The 20200-nt window shown below is 38.0% G+C and overlaps 1 protein-coding gene across 1 annotated transcript in view; it reads left to right on the top strand.

Annotated features, from left to right (window-relative positions):
- The window catches only part of nmo (serine/threonine-protein kinase nemo), a 126635-nt gene that overhangs the window by 83382 nt on the left and 23053 nt on the right, over nucleotides 1-20200 (top strand). Inside the window, 1 exon segment of the mRNA XM_074087569.1 lies at nucleotides 11438-11544. Coding sequence (XP_073943670.1) covers nucleotides 11438-11544 — 107 coding nt within the window.

Genomic DNA, 20200 nt, shown 5'->3' with positions numbered 1-20200 from the left:
CGGCGCCGCCGCTCGCCGCAAATGGCTGAAAATCTATGTGTATAATGTTTTCCAAATTACTTAATAACGAATTTAAAAAAAAAGATATATTTTGCATTTGTTTATATAATGTATGAGCTAATAGTAGTTTTCGTATTACTTCTACCAAAAAAACACATATATCTTATACTTACTAGCTGTTGCCTGCAACAATAGTACAGTCAGCAAATAAAGCTTGAATTAAAATTAAAATTAGATGCGTTATACGCTAATTATGGACAACCACATTAATGATTTAAAAGAAAAGTTAATGAGTTACATTGGTATTAGTTTAGAATAAACACATTAAGGGATAAAAGGAATAACCAATGAGTTGAGGATATCTTGAGAAATACTAATTAATACATAACATGTATATCTACTATTATCTACTTCAGTATTTAATTTAGTGTGAACCAGTGAATAAATGGACCGATCAGTGAGTAGGTACAATAGGTTTCCTGACTTATGTTAACACTTTTGCATACAAGGTGCATACAAAAGTGGAACTTTTGTTAGGGCGGCACCAACTGACCATTCCTGCAACGTGTCGTACTGTGATGATATGAAGGTTATGCTTTAGGAACTTTCAAGATATTCCTCATAGTCTAAATTAGCCTTTATCCTTTAAATTCTTATAGCACGTTATACCTTATATAACTCCAGTTTGGCACAGTGAAATATAATTTTCCTCCAATATTTTAATCTCAAATAAAAGTCTGTCTACTTCACGTAGAGTAGAATCTGCTTAATCACGTCAAGGCAATATGCTACAATGTATAGTCAAGTACAAAAATATGTATCTATTCGAACCACTCAAAAATATGTTACCACGGCCTTATTACGTCGGAATAAGAGTCGGTGTTACATATTTTTGAAACATTGAATAAGTTAATATTTTTACACTTGACTGTACATACATACACAAGCAGTAATTACACCGCCATCAAATAGGAACCTTAAGCACTCCTGGCCATGTCTTTGAATTCCAGCGCGTAAAGAAGTCTCACATTACCCTGAACGTATTTACATTTCGTGCGGGTTTAATTTATTCCGAGATCCATTTCTTGTTCCTCGTGTCGCATTACCTTCCTGATTCTTCCTACAGGATCACCTTTGTTATACATGTAATAGACTGTATCCATGTATGATTAAATGTCAGTTATATAAATCATTAAAATAAAATTATAATTGTGATGACGGGTTAAAAACAATTAAATATAATATTGAATAATAAATATAATTAAATGTCAACGTAATACGTGAAATCATAAATAGTACATTACTGCTGAGGGCGGGAAAGAAAGGCTTGCAGGCCGAGTATGTATGTATAGACGACCGAGCAAAGCGAGGCCGGATAGGTATACGAGGCTGGTATGTTCTTTCACGCTTGTATTGTGCTTTTCTCAAACATTCACTAAAATAAATAAAAACTAGAAATCAATGTTTTATTCGTAAGACTACTAAAACTGTACCAGACTCAAATTATTACTACCATCTAGATAAGTGTTTATTTCATTGTACTTAAAATGAATTTGTAAAACGTAAAAATAATCCCAAAAAAATCATATTGCTATAAAACATATAGATATGACTGCAAAAATAAAAAAATCACGTATCACGTTTCTAAAAGAAACTTTTGAATGACTATGGCACTTGCAAAATGGCTAAAGCCGAAGTCCAGTCAATAAAAAAAAGACAATGACACTTGTCAATATACCCGCCAAAACTTATTTTTATAGTGTTTGCTGTTCGGCTTTTAGGGCCATATACACGAGCTGCAGCCCATTTAATCAGCTACATTAATACTTTATTATGTAAACTAAATTGTAATTTGACGTAAAACGCGTCGGCAATATTTATATAATTATATAGAATATTCAAAGTCCTGTGAATTTATTCAGTAAGTGATAAAATGAACCATAGAAATTCAGATTATTAAGTTCACGTCGTGTATAATGGCCTTTATCGTGGATATTTGACATTTTGCATTGAAACAAAAGACTGTTGTCTTGAACAGTATATTTAAGCCTGTTTTAAGGAACACAACAAAAACATTACATAGCATGTTTGAGAAAAAGCACTTCTTGCCTTTATAACAATGTGTAGAAGGTAGGCAGCTTAAATGTTCTTGACAATGTTAAATCACGAAAAACCTACCTTAATTGAAATAATCCGTGACCATTATTGGCGCTCGGTAAGTTTCTATTACCTAATATTCCCTCTCTACCTATGTCTCTGCAATAAACTCAAAAAAAAATCTAGACCTAACGCAAGTATCAGTTTGTAGTGTGGATCTCCACGAAGTGAGATACTTAGTCGAGGACGCGAGCGTTTCCACTCGGCCGGCTGCAAACCGCTATTTATCAAAGTCCGACCTCAGCTCGCCCTTACGTTTACTTGGCGTGTTTGCTTCAAACTCGACGTACTTTAATATTCATAAAATTAGGCCGTCGCCAAATGGAATTACTTTTGCTTCACGACTTCCGTCGGCGGCAGGAAATGTTACCTTCATTTGATTGGTTTTAACGCTTGATCACCGTTTTGTGTCTCGATTATTGTTATTACAAATCTATGAAAGTACAAATAAAACAACGTTAAAATTATGTATTGAATCAGGCGTTATTTTGCGGCGGTCCATATCAATGAACTGAAACAATTTCTTTGTTTAACATCTGGTAGCATGGTGAACGGTTGTGTTGCTCTGAAGATGAGCTCTGGTTGAGTTCGAAACGCGTCTGTGCAGTGTGGTGGTGGTGGTGATAGATGAATTTGTATGCGTTCTCACAGTGTGGAGGTGGAAGAACTGCATGAACACACATTTCTTGCATAAACTAAAAAATAAAGCTATCATAAGGTCGCGGGTAAGCAAAGTAATTGTTTCAGTTCAACGTTAAAATGCTTAAAATAGGCAGTAAGATGATGCTGTAATCTCTTTGCGTGCAACGTTATTTGCAATAATATTGTGTCTGATAGAATAAAAAAATATAAATAATTTATTGCCACAACACATTGTACAACGCAGACTTATTAAATTATACTACCTTACCTACCTTACCTTACTTTACCTTACTTACCTTACTACTTAATAAATAAATATATATCATGGAACACCTGTCCAATTGACCTAGTCCCAAACTAAGCAAAGCTTGTACTATGTATAACTACTAGGCTACGGATAAACATATGTAAGTAAGTGTAAGTGTAAATGTAAGTAAGTATATACTTATATAGATAAATACATATTAAACATCAAAGACCCGAGTACAAACATTCGTATTTTTCATACAAATATCTGCCCCGGCCGGGAATCGAACCCGGGACCTCTAGCGTCGTAGTTAGGTTCTCTAACCACTTGGCCATCCGGTAGTCTATGTACAAACAGACACCATTTGCTGTGGCAAAGGGGATGTACTCAGGGTATGCTGTGAGGTAGGGTTCCATAGGAGGTCCTGACTGGCACAGCGCTGATTTTCAGTACACCCCCTTAATGACCCTTCTTAACAGAATAAAGTACTCATAAACATCTGATCTGATAGCTCTAACGGCTAAAGTTGTATACGAATAAAGTTGAGCTAGGTATTTTTGAGTGCTTTACCCTAACAGAATATTACTGCCAGTGACTGTATACAAATCAACTTACTGTATAGATTTAAGTAGATCCACTCACTCACCTCATAAACAACGTTTCTGTTAGGCGGATTAGAGCTTAGCGCGACGCAAAATAACTTATCGACTGGAATCCTGTGAAATGCGGATACACGATACCCAACACTGCGAACCTAGCAACACAAAATAGCATAAAATACTGTGGACAATTTTCTCTTGTCCTTATTACAACTGTTTTTCTTTCCTTCCTCCGGGAATAATACAGCCACTACTATTCCAGTCATTGTAATCCCGAGCGTAAGCCAGTGGTTTATCTTTTACATTGACAAAAACAAAGTTTTGTATCCTGGAGATGTCTCCTATGTATTCGTTTTGTTTTCATGTTCAAAATGGCTAATAAACTGTATGTAACTTTCAGACCTCAGCGCGTCTTTGCCTATAACTGTTATTTTCTCTTTAGAATAATCAATGAAAATATTAAGTCTAATATAGTTAAAACACAGACACACAAACATCACGCCTGTATCCAAATGGGGTAGGCAGAGCACACGAAACGTTACCGCTTCGGAGCCACATTTAGCAAAAATTTTTTTTTAGAAGTAGGTAAAATATCTACAAAAATTCGCCTCCGTGTGGATTCTTACGGTGATGTGCACGCTCTAAGGCTTCAAACTAACGCCTTTCGTCTTTCATACGTTAAAAACGTATCTTATTCGCTATCAGGTCAACGCGCATCAATAGCACATGTAATTACTGTGTGCTAACGCGTCCCGTCCGGGAGACGTTGATAGATCGCGAGGGAAAGAACGAGTCGGCGCGTGCAGCCTCCCCCGGATTACTCTCACCGAGATGAATGGGCCCGCCGTCTAGTTATTCAATGATAAAACCCTCTTTGGAATATATACTAAAAGACCAACTGTTAGCCAGGGCCTGTCTTCCACCGTCCGAGTGATAATATAGTAGGGGCAGCGACGCGCAAGCCTGCGTCTCGCTCTTTGACGTATTACAAAAGAGAATTTACATGAGCCCACGCTACTGTTATAATTTACTTCAATGGTAGAGGTATAATTTACTTGGGTGGTACCGGTAGTAGGTATATATATTTTTTGACAACCATTAGTGCTGTTATAGCCTAAATTGAATAAAAATATTTTGATTTTGACTTTAAATGATGTTGAAAAAAAGGCTCTGTTAATTCTCAACATAAGTCTAAATAAAATAATACATAATACGCTCGAAAAACATAACCCTCCTTCGGACAGTCGGGTTAAAACTGAACTGAAACCAACATCAACAATGTATTTTTTCTAGGTTATTTCTTAAGCCAGACCTACATATATTCCAACTGTATTTCAATTATATTTCTTCAACTTATTGAACACGAGCATTGTTGGAATTCCTTATTGCCCCTGAGAACCACTTTTTTATCATCCGACACTTGAATGCACTTATAACTACAGCATTGTGAACATGCCAGGTTTCACACTAAGCACATGCTTTAGAATTATTTATTAGTAAATAAATAAAAAATTAAATTAAAATAACAACAATATGTATAGTATAATATATATATAATTAATATTAATTTTATTATGTAAATTTGTAATAGATATTGTACCTAATAATGAGTTTATATTAAACAACAGTCGTAGATAAAACCAATTAAAATATTTCCGAGGCGGAATCTCTTATTAGATGAACCATACGCCGTCTCCGTTATGCGGCTCATTCATGACTAGAAATGGTGGTCCCTTATGCATATTAGTTGTAAGACTTCTAAGCGAACAATAATGGTGGCACGCAAAAGTTTTTTTTCTAAACGGCTTCCATTGTTATGAAGTAACTGATGTGCATGATTCATCAATGTCGCCCTATTTACCTGTTATTTCCTATTATTGAAGAACATCTTTCAAAATCTTTCAACGCATGTCAAATGTAAAATACTCAGACGCATTCTGAAATTGCGACATCTATAACGCTACAACTTATTCTTTATAATATGCATAACCATGAGCTATGAAATATTCATGTACCGGTAGCCGTGCGTTTACAGCTAAGTGTGTATTGTTTAGGGCCTTGTACTGCATCGTGCATTCTCAAACAATAGTAAGTATTTAAGACGTAGGAACCAAAGCATTATTGTCCAAAGCGACAAAAACAATTGACGTCCAAATTTCACAGTAACTTAATACTTAATAATAGGAAATATGTACATACTCGTAACTAGTCACGTTTACCGAATCTATGAGTTAACTTCAACCAAATGCCTGCTGCCGGGACAAGCGACAGGCGTGGGCCTCGGTGCAAATGGTTTATCGGTCAAAAACAAAGATAACGATAACCTATCGGTTTTATTGCAACCATTCGGCACACATCGGGAGCGTTTACGTTAACGTGTTAACGTTTTCAACGAAATTTTCGAAACTAATGGCGTGTAGTGGAGCCCCAGACTTTTTTTGTTGGAACGCTTGTGGGCGAGTCGGGTGCACAGCTGCAGAACATCCGGTCTATTAACTAGAGAATATGGCTGTGTTTTACTGTTTCGAATGGTCTGCCCTAAACTTTACGAGAGCTGTCAATTCAAATCGGGATATTTATTCTCAGCTAGCCTTTACCGGTCTTCGCACGCGGAAAACATTAAGTCTAGAAATTGAATTGAAATTCCGTTACTTTGTAACAAATCCTGTGAGTATTCCCAAAAATTCCATCGTGGATTTCATTAACGTTGCAAGAAATCAGCCGCGTCAAATTTCATTTCTCTAATCCCAGCTGTTGAAATTTAGCGATCTTGTCCCATCTCGTGGGAAGATCGGAGTAAATATTACTCTACCTATGTATTATTCCAGATGTCCAGCTATATACAAACAAAATTTCATCCAAATCAGTTTAGCCCTTTTAGCGTGAAGGAGTAACAGACACACGCACGCACTTACTAGCAACAAACTTGCGCAATTATAAATAACATTAGTAGGATTCACTTCATCCTTAGCTTTTCTCACTGTACGTGTACAAGCCTTGCAGATTTCTCAAGGATAAAATTTTAATTTTATTTACTTGTTCATTTCCGCACGAAGAAGTTTCAAAGTTTGAAACTCAAGAAATAACAAGCGGACGTTATTGATCAAGATAATAAAATGTAGTAAGAAGATGAACTTATAAAGCGCTGTATAAGCAAGTAAAGCAGCTTCATTGTAATTTGAAGAAGGAAACATAACCAATCAAATATGGGGCCAAATGCGTAGCAGGCGCGGAGTGAAAGCTGTAGGGTAGGGTTGTCAGCCGCGAGTTGCGGATTCATTTATAAGATGTTTGGATTCCCGCGAGCTTGTCACGCTAAACAAACAGACGTAAATCCAAGAACACGAGTGGCGGGAGAATGACAACGAACAAATTTCAGAGAAATGAGATGAAATACGTTCTGTTAACGGCGTTTGCTTTCGTCTTGTTTTGCGTTAATTTCGGCGGAGAAAAATATTTTGTTTTATTTCGCACGCACATACATTTCTACTAAAACTATTTATATGTACAGTCGAAGAAACTGAATCAGGTACTAGGCTTGGAGCCTTTGTGCTACCGTCATGTTGACATCCCCGTACATCGACCAAAGAAATTACAGTGAAATTTATTATGAAAAGCTTCCATTCCACCATCACGTGCGTGATTAAGTTCCCCCGTACTTTGTACATTTTGCTTTTAATTAATAAATTTGTATTTATATTACCTAACATTGCATGAATTTTATTGTGCGTGTTTTATAACCCAGACGGCGATCCACTTCATATAATATTATTTCTTATGTATATATCGTGAAATGGTCCTGGCTACGTTTTTATTTATTTGATTGCCTACTTGAAAAAGTAGGTAGGTACTCAATTTACAAAAGACGTGATGTTACTAGAATATGTTAACGACTATAATAATTCATGCCAAAACTTCGACAGTACTCTTCAGTCTACAGCCCTAGCATGCTTCGTGCAGGGGCAAAATCTCAGCCCCTCTGTAAATAATTACCGCGTCGCACTTGGGGACGGCCGTGCCCGACGCCGGCGCATCCCGGCGGGGCGCTCCGCGCTTATATCTCTGATGTTTGCTTTCATATCAACTAATAAAACAAGATGCACTAAAATATTCTTCCAGGAATGTTTAAGCTCGATATTTTAATGTTTTTTGACTTATCTTATGTTATGCCTTGGTAATGTCGTGTATTTTAATTTTATTGGCTATTTATCATAAGTGTGATTGTTATTGATTATTAGTGAATTATGTCTTGCATGATGACTAATTTCATTAAAATGATTTATCATTCAATAATGATAATCTGTATCGTATTACGTATAAATACGTATGATTGAGCGTCTCTTGCGTAGCTTCAGGCGCAATCTTATGGCAGTCATCGAAATACTTTCACGTCGAGATTCAACTAGGGCTTTTATTACGCGTCTTCAGATAATGGTGGTTGATGAAATGTCATTACATCCCACATTGAATGGCCTCGCTTAGCTTAAGACTTCTCGCGGTTCGCCGACGTACCTATTGCGGTACAGTGGCGACGCACCAGTAGACTTATTTTTCTATTGTGCAGTTGAGACACATTAAGCAGCGACCGCACCGCACTACGTGACCAAGCCCGCATTGCTTTTTTTTTTGTTTTTTTTTGTGCTGATGAACTAAGCCCGCTTCATTGTTCTTTTATCTGCAGTTTCCAGTAATCATCTACGTTTTTCTTGTTTATTACTTTCATTTTATTCATATGTATGGATCAGTAAACTTCTAATAGGTTTTTAATTGTTTTATACACAAATTCCGCCCAGATGCGTAATAATTCGCGTCTTTTATGTTAAAAGTATCAACCATAATCTCATTATCTAATCTAATAAAATACTCATAAGTCATAAGTCATAAGTCATTTATTTGCAGAAAATAGTGTACGATGACACAACTATTTAACTACACAGTAGCATGCCTATATTCATAAAGATTATCAGAAATTCTCTTTTTTGCAGTACATATACTCGGTTTCCCTGTTCTTGGAATATTATGCATTAATTCCGCGGGTTAACTCTTGAAAGCTTCGTTAGTTACGCCATTAGCTAAGTTACGCGTGAACAGAAGTAACATCGCAGCACAATAACAAGTAATGAAGTGACAAGCGACTGATTCAACTGCTACGAGGTCAACGCGAACTTGGACTCGATCTTACGTAAACTTCCACAGTTTAGTCACATACGAGTATAGGAAACTTGTTTATTACGCCTCCTGTAGGCAAACAGTTGGTATTTAAAGTGCCTTGGAACTTTGAGCCTCGGGAAAGAGGATACCTTAGCCGAGTTTAGACTTGCAAGACTTGCAAGTTGCATTACATTGCGAGGCCCTTAAAGCCAACAAGATTGTAGTGGTCAATCGAGAGTCGCAACGTTATACAATTTGCACGATTTTTCTTGCAAGTCTAAACTCGGCTTTATGACACTCGGATTTTGGGCATTTGTTAATATGCGGGCAGCATTGAACGTGAGCGTCTTTGCATGCTCTGTGCATTGATTAAGTTGCTAATCATTATAAATGTGTGTGTAATCATTGTTCATGTTGGCAAATAAATCAATCTTCATTCTTCACTTCTTCAAATTAGGTACTTACCTTATTTTTTTGTCAAAAACACCCACTGCTGAATAAAGGCATTCTCGGATAATGTCGACCAGCTTTCAACGGGTTACCGCGACCTTTATACACGATTGAGGTACTAACAACTTACAATAATTATATGATCTAATCTGCATCAATAAAATAATGTCGGCAAAATAATGTCAAGGGTATAACAAGCACAAGGGGATATTATGGTCTACCATATAGCCGTTGCATCGTTGATTTTTTTAAGCTACCTACATGAGGAAATTAGGTACTACACATTACCTACAATCAAGCACTCTTTCCTACCGAAACAGGAAAATAAGTTTAGATTGTGACTCTAGTGATTATTTGAAAATGTGTTATGTTGTATGTACCTAAGCAATAATATTTTTTAATGTTTGCTTTGTTGATAATGAACGCAGTTTTAGTTGTACGATTTTGTGATTAACATTTGGGCCGCGGGCAGACTTAAATTCGGAAATAAAAATCATTTTTATAGCATCTTTTTCAGACGGTCTATAATTTTCTTTTATTATAGCAGAGTTTTATATTCAACATATACTATATATGTGAGCTTGCCTATTGTCTCAGCTGTCACAATCTGGTCACTCTACAATTTGTCATGACCCGCGATACTAGCATCCCATTATCATCTAGCTATCGTCCTGCATTTAGCTCTGTGCGTGTGGGGAGCCCGGGGTAGTTATGATATGACTAAGCGAGCCCCAATTATATTCTGCAGGGCAGTACTTTCCACATAGCGCGCTAATGCGTCGGTTTGGTTGTGAACCTTTATAGCCGTTATTTAAAGGTCTCGCGTGCTCCGTGTAGTGTACGGTCGGTCGCTCCTGAGTGCTCGCGCCGACATCTGATCCCACCAAGTGCTTATTGCCTCCTTACGCGGTATTACTCAAAACCTTATTTTCCAACTCACGTCACGACCGCTGAATAAGATCGCATCCAAGTTTTATAAAAGTTATTCTGCAATTTAAGTCACTTGTTCTTCATCCGTAACGATAATATCAACTCCAATTTCCTTGCTTTGCCGCCGTGAACATTACCAGCAATTGAGTAGTAATTTTCTCTCTGGTGAGCAATGCGAGTATTAAAAATAAACAAAGCATATAGGTAGGTACAGTCAGCATCAAAAGTAGCGGATATTTTTTCTACATTAGCAATCTTACATGGCGTTTAGTTCGTGGCTGTTAAACGACAAAGTACGAAAGTGTGCAGCTATTTTTGATGCTAACTGTACAACCTAAAATTTTTCGAAAATCTGCTTTGAGTTAATAATAAAACTATATCCAGGAAGCCAAAGGTACTTGAAAAGCATTTCACCGATGAATATACTACTTATTGGCTGTGTAAGTATTGCTATCTGCAGCGCTACAACCCGTCGCCACGCTACTGCAATACATTATTTAAACCGTAATGAACGAAGCGCCGCCAGATTACCATTCATGATACTTTCATGTTCGTTTTAATCACTACATCGCCGGCACTTACTTGATTGATAGATTTAAATGCGACATGACTGTAAAACCCGTCCAGACTTAAATAATACAACGCATTGTTTTTTTTTATCAATGTCACTGTCGGCATCGTTTTGCGGTCGCGTATCGCAGTCCCGAATAGCCCTGGTGTAATTTTGATAATGGCCACGAGGGGCGAACAGATAAGCGAGATAACACGGTCGAGACGGTGCGGTCCGGAGCGGCCCTACAGTCCTGCGAAGGGAGAAGGGAGGGCATTCCCGGTGCCCAGGCGCTGCCACCCTTCCGTGCGTGGGTGTTTAAATTGCGCTTTATGTTTGTCACGGATCGTAACGTTCAATACTTGATTTAGTACGGTATTGTCTTCCAGTACCGTTAACGGTGAAGCGGCGTGTTTAAATCTTTATTTACCTCCATATTGTGCTCAGGCTTTATTGGAAACCGGCGACCGTGACTTGGGTTCGCGAGGGTCAGGACAAATATCTTATTATAAAATCCACTTTACCTTAACAACATTTCTGGTACCATTTTGTGCATTGCTAACTGTATTCTGATTACAGCTTACTGAGAACAGTATTAATCAAAGGCTCGTACTTTCAATTTTGCAGTTTGCGAAAATGTACAAAGTTTTTAACCTATTTTCGAATAACATCCACTGCATTCATCAATACCACCTTAACCAAAGCACTCAGATACGTGATCACGGAGCTGCTCCAGAGCGACCTTCACAAAATCATCGTCTCGCCGCAACACCTCTCCGCTGACCACATCAAAGTCTTCCTCTACCAAATACTCAGAGGTGAGTGTATACTTTACGTAAATATCCTTGATTTCTGTGATGTGTTTAGTCACTTGGTATGACCTTGGTTGCTTATAAATATATTTTATATCATGCTTTATCTATAACTTTGTCACATTGAGGAACCATTTTTGAAGAAAACGGGATTCGTATTTAAATTAATTTGAGTTGAAGTTAAAATTTTTGGTGATTGTATTTTGTTTGTGACGGAAGCAGTTTAAATTATACACCACAAAAGTATTGAGTACCCACCTACTTGAAGTTGAATAGCTTGATATCTGACAAGGTACTCATAAGTTCCTGAACAAGCTCAAATGCCTAGATAAATAGCATTGTATATAAGACTCTAGAAACTTGCTCTCATAGATCTTAGGTAATTGCGATTTGATTAATTGATGCTCGTTGTGCAAATAGCTTAACTTGGTACCGAACAGAAAAACTCCCAACACAAATAAATGTCATAATTAAATTGACGACTTGGACTCTACCCAGTACACATGTGCGCGAAATGATTAATTGTAATAGGTATTACGCGAATTGTCCGTCCGAAATATTGTAAAAGTAAGCTTTGATTAAATCTTGACAAAAAATGCCAGTGTTGAAGCTAAAACTTATATTTTACTTTTATATTGAAACTTCTTTAACAGTTTAAGACAACAGTTTCGGAACTGTGGGAAACTTTTCTCATTAGAACCAGCGCAATCCTCTTTTGTGAGCTCGTATCTCTGTAGATACCTACTATAATAAACCATCATGCTTCGTGTTAATGATGCCTGGTATTATAAATAAAACACGCCATGGGGTAATGTTTATTAAGTAAAATCTCGGCAACGAGAGGAGGGTCCGGCACCGTAAAACTTGGACCATTTGCCCAGCGGCTTTGTAAACAACGGCGAAGGTTGATTGCGGGCGGCGGGCGAGCCGCGCTCAGAGCGCCGCACCGATGTCCGCCGATAAATTCTCGTTTAGCACAAACACAACCCAGACCACAACGCACTTCTACTTGGAGATGAGACAAATTCGAATCTAAAACCTCCGACGCTCTACTGCTCCTCCCAGTTAATCAATTAGCCACACGTACACCGTTCCCAGAAGAACTAACTACTGCATTACGAGTACGTACCCTGCTCAGCATTAAGCTATCATCCGACTCGACTTTATGAAAACTAATTCCACCCCAACATTAAGCACACTCTAACTTTAGATGATTACCGGCGTAAGTAAAATGTATCCATTTGCAGAATGAAAAGAATCTCGCTGCCCCACCCTTGATGCTGTATTATAAATTGCGCAATTATTCGTGTAGTCCAAAGAGATTTCCTGTGAGTAAAGCGCCAAGGGAATGTAGATATATGCGATCGTTAAGCCTCCGGTGCCTGCCTGCCGCGTTTAATTAAAAACTTTATAGTTGCACTGCCTTGATGGTCCCTGCCCTAACTTGTCACGTCGACAGCTCACAGTCTATGGGCTCTACAGAATTTTTCATTTCGGGACACACGAGATAGTTCGCTTCAGTGGTTTTTTTTTTTTCAAAGTATACATAATGAATGGCTCCCTTTGTTTCTTTTTAGCACAAAGAGATGTGAGATTTTGTTTAACTTTTGTTCGAGGATTACCTAATTGTAAGTTAGCGAGAAATACAAATGGAGCCAATTCTTTCTTTAGCAGATTGGATGAAAAAGTGGTTCATGTTTTCAAGAAAAATAACATCATATTTAAATTTTAAACGTGCACAATTTTATAAGTAATTCGTGAGATGTGTTGAGAAAACAACCTGATTCCTGCATTTCGTTGTAGTATTGCGTAAGGTGGAATACGCGGGATTATTTCGCTATAAAAACGTGATGCCTGCCTGCAAGGCCCGCCCGTCCGCTACGAATTAATAATGTATGTTGTGCTGCCGAGCGTGACTCGCACCAAGTCACCGCGCATTTGACATGCGAATGCATATACCCCGACAAGAGGAACTCCATGCAATTACTAATTCTTAATACAAATTTCATAATGGGATTGAACGGCTCGTTTACTTCATTTTAATAATCCTGACGAATAACGTGGTATAAGATCATTAAAATTTACATCAATTATTCTTAGTACAGCAAGGAGGCGAACAGATTACATCGCAAGCCTGTGGGTATGACGTTGTCTACGCGGTAACGAGCGGAATTATGGAAATGCAGCCGCGGTCCTCTCGGCGGCCGGTGCCGCGCCGGCTCGCCCGGCAATTTATATGCGAGCTTTTTCCTTCAGGAAATCGCCGCCGACTCCGACAGAGCACACCCGTAATGTAGGCTTGTTCCAGGGATTTAATCTGATTAATGTCAATCCCTTCTGTTACCTCCGAACCGGCGCCTTTAAAGTTCCATCGCCTTAGACTACCAAAGTGGCATTTTAATGATAATTGCTTTCTTAATGCGAGTATATAAAGTACAGTATCACCATAGAGTGTATGGCATAGACTATTCGGAGACGAAAATAACGACGGACTCATTAAAAAAAGAATGACGTAATTGACACAGCAGACGGATGAGAAGGGCAAGGGTGGAGACGTTAGCCGACGGAAAAACCGCTAAGTGGAAAGTGGCGTCCTGCCCGTCGTGCCGAGTCTATCCCTCTCACTAATGGAATTTGCTTGGAGACATGTCGCTCCCCGCAGGAAAGAGGGCGGTGCGTACAAACATACAGAATATAATCATTTCACATTTTCGTTACACGACAAGAGCCCAAGATATGGGGTATTTGTCTTTTTCTCAGACAGTTTGATTGGCCTTCCGTCGCGCTGCTTCGCCCGCTTTACATTTTTCCTCAGATGCTCTGCGTACCCTCTGCTGGAAGTATGATACTAATGAAACGACTGTTTAAGTTAAAACTCTGTGGCATGGTTAACCCACGGTTAAAACTCACAAATTCAATTGGTTACAGAAATAGTATTTGTAAGATTCGATTTGTAGCATTCGAACATGGCGGATGTAGACAATATCTAATTTTGCTATTTCAGTTTCTTTGGCTAGTTGAAGTATAATTTTGATAGTGTTTTATGCGGCGATTAACCTTAACAGTGAACAGTGATCACAAAATTCTATATTTCTCTCGTGTCTGACATTTTTTAATGCACAAGTTGTGTCCACGTGGTTTCTGGAATTTTACTATCAAGTTGCAAAAACTACAACCACCGTACAACGTCACTCTCAAAGAGAGTTTACTTTGACACTGGTGAAATTGTCCTATTAATTAGGACAGAAACGCCATATTTTAAAAGAGAAGAGAAGAAGTAGTACCTATTTGTAAAAATGTTCTTTTCGAGGTCATTTTTACAGGACACGATTATTCACGATCCCATACCTAATATTATATTCTCACATTACATTTGTTGACACGTGAGACCTTCAAATCCTTGGTCGCTAATTCTGGTCATGTCAAGTCAACCTTGTTATCCTTTAATTATATATATCCGTGGCTTAGTACCCATAACACAAGCTTTGCTAAGCTTAATTTGGGACTAGGTCAATTGGTGTGAATCGTCTCGTGATATTTATTTATTTATTTAATTATACTGGAATTTGTCCCTGGACAGCTACGGCATTTTCAATCGTAACAGCATGTCACTACATGCTAACCTTCCTGGGCCAGCTATAAACCACTCATATACTTATGATTATCTCTTCCCCTGAGGCTTTATTGTCCAACACACTTGAATCACAATTGTTTTCACCCTTCTTTCTGTCATACGGTATAGTATGAGGTTAGAAAGAGTGTGTATGCTCTCGTGAACACCCTCGCGTTACACAGGCCTCTGGTCTTCCCTCATACTTACTTACCTATATATAAATGTAATAAAACGCTATTTGAGCTGAAGCAGGTGTAGAGCTGCGTGTGTATGTGTGTATGTATCTATAATTCATTGTATTGGTTTTGAATGAGATCCACAAGGAATTATGTATTATTTCTATATCAGAATAATTGTTTGAGATTGTGTTAATATTAATAGTCCTCCTGAGAATGACTACAATTAAAGACGTGCTCTGTTCTGTTCCAATTAAAATTTCGTAGTATCCTTAAATTTTTGATTAATTACTCATTAAAAATTTAGATTTTTATGTTTTCGTCATATGTTACTCTGCACTTTGCTTGATAGGTAAGTAAGCTTAACTGCCCTCTAAAAGTACCTAGTTGAACAACCTACTCAGTGTTTATGAATTACCTTTTGTAACGTCCAAGGACTTATACATAGATACACCTACTAATAAATTTATTTCACGAACCAAGAAAACAAACTAAACAATGTTATCTTTACTAACTTAGTTTTTAGGGTTCCGTAGCCAAAACGGCAAAAACGGAACCCTTATAGTTTTGCCATGTCTGTCTGTCTGTCCGTCAGCGGCTTTGCTCTGGGACTATCAATGCTAGAAAGCTATAATTTTGGCACGAATATATATGTAAACTATGCCGACAAAATAGTACAATAAAAATTTGAAAAAATCAAGATGGTAGTAAGTATATCAAACGTACAAGGAAAACTTTAACGGTTAAGTTTTCTTGAGAATTATTAGTAGTTTAAGAGTAAATAGCAGCCTAAGGTATAAAATATACCTAAACTTGGAATATTCCGTACAAAATACGAAATCCTTAAAATAATATTACTTAATTTATTTCATAATGGCTACGGAACCCTATTTCGGGCATGTCTGACACGCTCTTGGCCGGTTTTTTTATCAAACCATTAAAACGTACAATACTTAACTTACACCACTTAAAGTATTTGATTACATGATTACACTTCCCGGAACATGTCGAGATTCTCGATGATGCCGACTTAATCTATCTTTGAGATCTGATGAAGCACAGGCGATCCCAAGGGCTTCTGTACTTGTTAATTTCTTGGAAGGCTTCCAGCGGATAGGCCGTTGTTATTAACGCGACGAACGACGATCCTATAAAGGCGGGAGGCGTCAGGCCGTTAATTGTGAAAGCAGCTTCATGTGGCAGCAGCCGAGCGTGGGACTCGGTGTACAGGAACTGTTTGATATGTTGGGACACTGTACTTACTGTTATTTCCTATTTACATTTTAATTTAGGGAGTCTCTGGGTTTGGAAAACGATAGAAAAGATGATTCAGCCGTAAATAGCCTACCCTGATTAGATCACGCTAGAGCATCTTTCACATATGTATGATCAAGCTAGCAATGGTTCTATTGCAATATTTTCTATATGATAATAGCTGCTTAGCGCTGTTTCTACACCAATGAATGTTCTTGATCATGGCAAAATATATTTTTCAGTTAACCTCACTATTTAAAGGAGAAGTTCTGACTGAACAACCACCCACGCCCTTGAACCTGGAAAGATGAATTTTTGCACAGAGGGATAACTTTACGATGAAGACAAGGAGTTGGGACAATTTTTCTGAGATAGGAAATTCTTCCACCCTCCACGAGGGCAAACCATGCAAAGCAACATGCACTTAACAAATGTAAGGAGTAAATATGGGTACAAAAAACGAAATTTCTCTGAGCGGCTTGCACAGCAACGTTTTGTTTAAATTATTAAATAGAAATATCAATGACTCAAAATTCTGTTAGAAAAAGTATATAATGTATATATTAGGCTGGCATTTTAACGCTAAATGTGACCCTGTTTGGCCGGTGTCGGCGCTGCGCGTGAGCAAACATCACGGTGTGAAACGATTAACTGTTGCTCTTCATTGTGCCTCAGGGAATGTGATATCCGTGTGTCTTCAACAACGTATTCCATACCGAAGTTACTGCATTCCGCTGGAACTCAACACCTGGTTCAATAAAGAATGTTTGAGTGTCGTTTTAACCAAAACGTTGCGCCATCCTACCGTAAACATTGTATGCGACGTTTTGTTTAATTTAAATTTGGTAAGGATTCTATTTGCCTATAAGTACTTGGCTTATAGGTCTCTTGAGTGATTGACCGTGCGTGACTTCGAGTTTCTTACAACCAAGCGTATATATATTTCTTAAAGGAGTCCTCAAATAGAGAGAGATTAAATTAGAACATTCGCAAACGGCTAACGAATTCGTTGCACCGCTTGAAATTCTTCTTTTTTGTTATGCTTGTCTTCTTGGCTTAGCTTCCGAAGCGCGTAGGTGATGCTCTTTGACACAATAAACCAGCAGGGCTACTACGAAACTCGAATCTCGAAGTTCGTGTCGTGTGGTCCCTCTTGCTCTCGTATTAAACAGTATAAGTGTCAGAGGGACCGCACGGCACGAACTTCGAGTTTCGAGTTTCGTAGTAGCCCGGAGCTTTAACATGTTTGTGTGCTTTCAAATTTAATCCCCTTGTTCAACGGAAAGCTTTCAACTGTCGACTGTGTTTCCCGAGTGAAATTGAAGCGTTAATGGGGTCTAAGGTGCATTGTCCCCGTTGGGCGCAGGAGCAAGGACTAGCGTTGCGGTCCGGCGCGCGCGCCGGCCGACGACCCGCGGTGTGACGGACCTGACGACTTTATACTGTAGTTTATATTAAAAGTTGGCAGTGTTATGATTCAAACAAATGTATCGAAACTGTACATATAAATAAAATGAGTTTATGGAATGTATGTTTGCGCATCACGCTAAACTAAAACGTTTGCACTTGCACGTTTGAAAAAATGAAGAAATCTCCATACAAAAAGTGAGCGAGTGAGTGAGACAGAAAAGTGGATGACATTATGTAATGTAGGTAGATATAGTAAAATGTATGAAGATCGAGCGTGTAAATTTTTCACTTCGCCTCTTTTCAGTGGAAAATATCTACATTCGGTCGACCGCCTTTATTTGAATTACCTACTGAGATTCGTGCAATTGACCATTGACTGACTGGTTTAGACAAAGTCAACTTTAGTGTTTCAAGATCAGTAAATGCTGGACGATATAATGCACAAACTCAATGTAAGGAAACCCCTAATCAGACTAATTTAAATAAATAGTTAATGCACTAACTAAGCTTGAAGCGCTATTTTCGTATCACGATTTCAATTTCACCCTTTCTTACGTGTGATATTTAATCCTAAATATATTCTGTCCTGAAAAAAATATTCCATAAGCAAAGCGATTTTTGAAAATATTATCTAAACTTTTTAGACTTGTTTTTTTATTATTATTTTATAATAATCAAAGCGCAAACATAATTTGTTAATGTACTCATTTAATTTGTTGTCCTTTCTGTTTAAAAGCCGAATAGAGTAGGTAAGCTGGTGAAAACTGCGATCCGCTGGGAAATTAAACTGTACGCGACGAGTCGGTGTTAATTTGTTATGGCACTGTCGTCAGACGGAGTCAGACGTCGACGGTTTACTTTAAGACATACTTCTGTCTTGCGAAGAACTATGTTTTGTCAAGGCTGAAGGGCTATTTAACTTGATGGTTTTATCTTAAACTGAAACTGATTTAACCCTTTTCCAGGCCCCGCGAATTAAGATACGCTAGCACAAAATTAATCACAGCTTTATGTTGTTTACTTTTGAGGGATTCATTTAAAAACGCGTGAATTTAGTAAGGTCGAATATTTGTGCACATTTATGTGGTCACTATATGCACTATGTCTGAAAAAGGGTTAAGTGTGAGGAGGTATCAGACAGATTGGCAGAACTCTCGCATTCATAATATTAGTAGGTACGGATGATTGAGATCTTATCGATGCATATCAGAGAAATTATAGTGAATAATTTCATTAATCTATGTAGTGTAGAATCAGAGTACTTATTTTCACCCATTTTCTCGATGTTTTGTATTATTGATGATTAAAATAATGCTGGTCTGCACTTTATAGAAAACTTATCAAAGTTTGCGTGAAACACGAACAACCTTATCGCTTAGAATTTACAATCGGCCTGCATTAATTGACTAGTTTCAGGGCTTGGTTTAATGCTCCTTATTCCAAATTGAATTTGTATGGAGAAAACTTGGTCTAGATAAGCAGAAATATTGTTTTCAAAACGATCAATGGCGCTATAATTAGGTACTATTTTAGTATCTTGAGATCTGGTAAATGGGATTGCATTCTTTGAGCATTGCTGATACCTATACTTGAAATCAATTGTAATTAGTATCATCATCATCCTCGCCTATATATAGGTAGGTACGTCCCTGTTGGGCACAAGCTTCCTCTAATCCGCTCAGAATGAGAGGGCTTGGGCCGTAGTTTGCACGTGGGCCCATGCAGTGCGGATTGGGAACTTCACGCACACCATTGAATTGCTTCGCAGGTTTGTGCAGGTTTCTTCACGATGTTTTAATTCATCGTAAAACTCGTGATAAATTTCAAATGCAATTTCGCATATGAATTTCGAAAATCTCAAGAGCTGAAAGCCGTGGTTTTAAGCCACATGTCAAACCACTGGGCCACCACGGCTTGTAAATTTAAACATCATGCGTTACCTGCTTACGAACAAGAATATGATTCTCGTCACGGCTCGTTTCAGGCAAATCAACGAATCCCGAGCGCGCGTGAGTTTATACTTGAGGTCTTCAGGATTTTGTTCGCGACATCTAGCTCGTACTGGTTTACATAACAATTTCTAATGTTCTTGTGGCAATAAAACTATTAAAACACTTTACAGCGGGTATTATTGTAACTACAAGAGTCAATACAGTTCTCGCGAAGAGTCGGATATGGCATTATAGGATCAGCCTCCTTTTTTCCTTTT

The sequence above is a fragment of the Choristoneura fumiferana genome, chromosome 5, assembly GCF_025370935.1.
Source record: "Choristoneura fumiferana chromosome 5, NRCan_CFum_1, whole genome shotgun sequence".
Classification (NCBI taxonomy): Eukaryota; Metazoa; Arthropoda; class Insecta; order Lepidoptera; family Tortricidae; genus Choristoneura; species Choristoneura fumiferana.
This window is presented reverse-complemented; position numbering and strand designations above follow the sequence as displayed.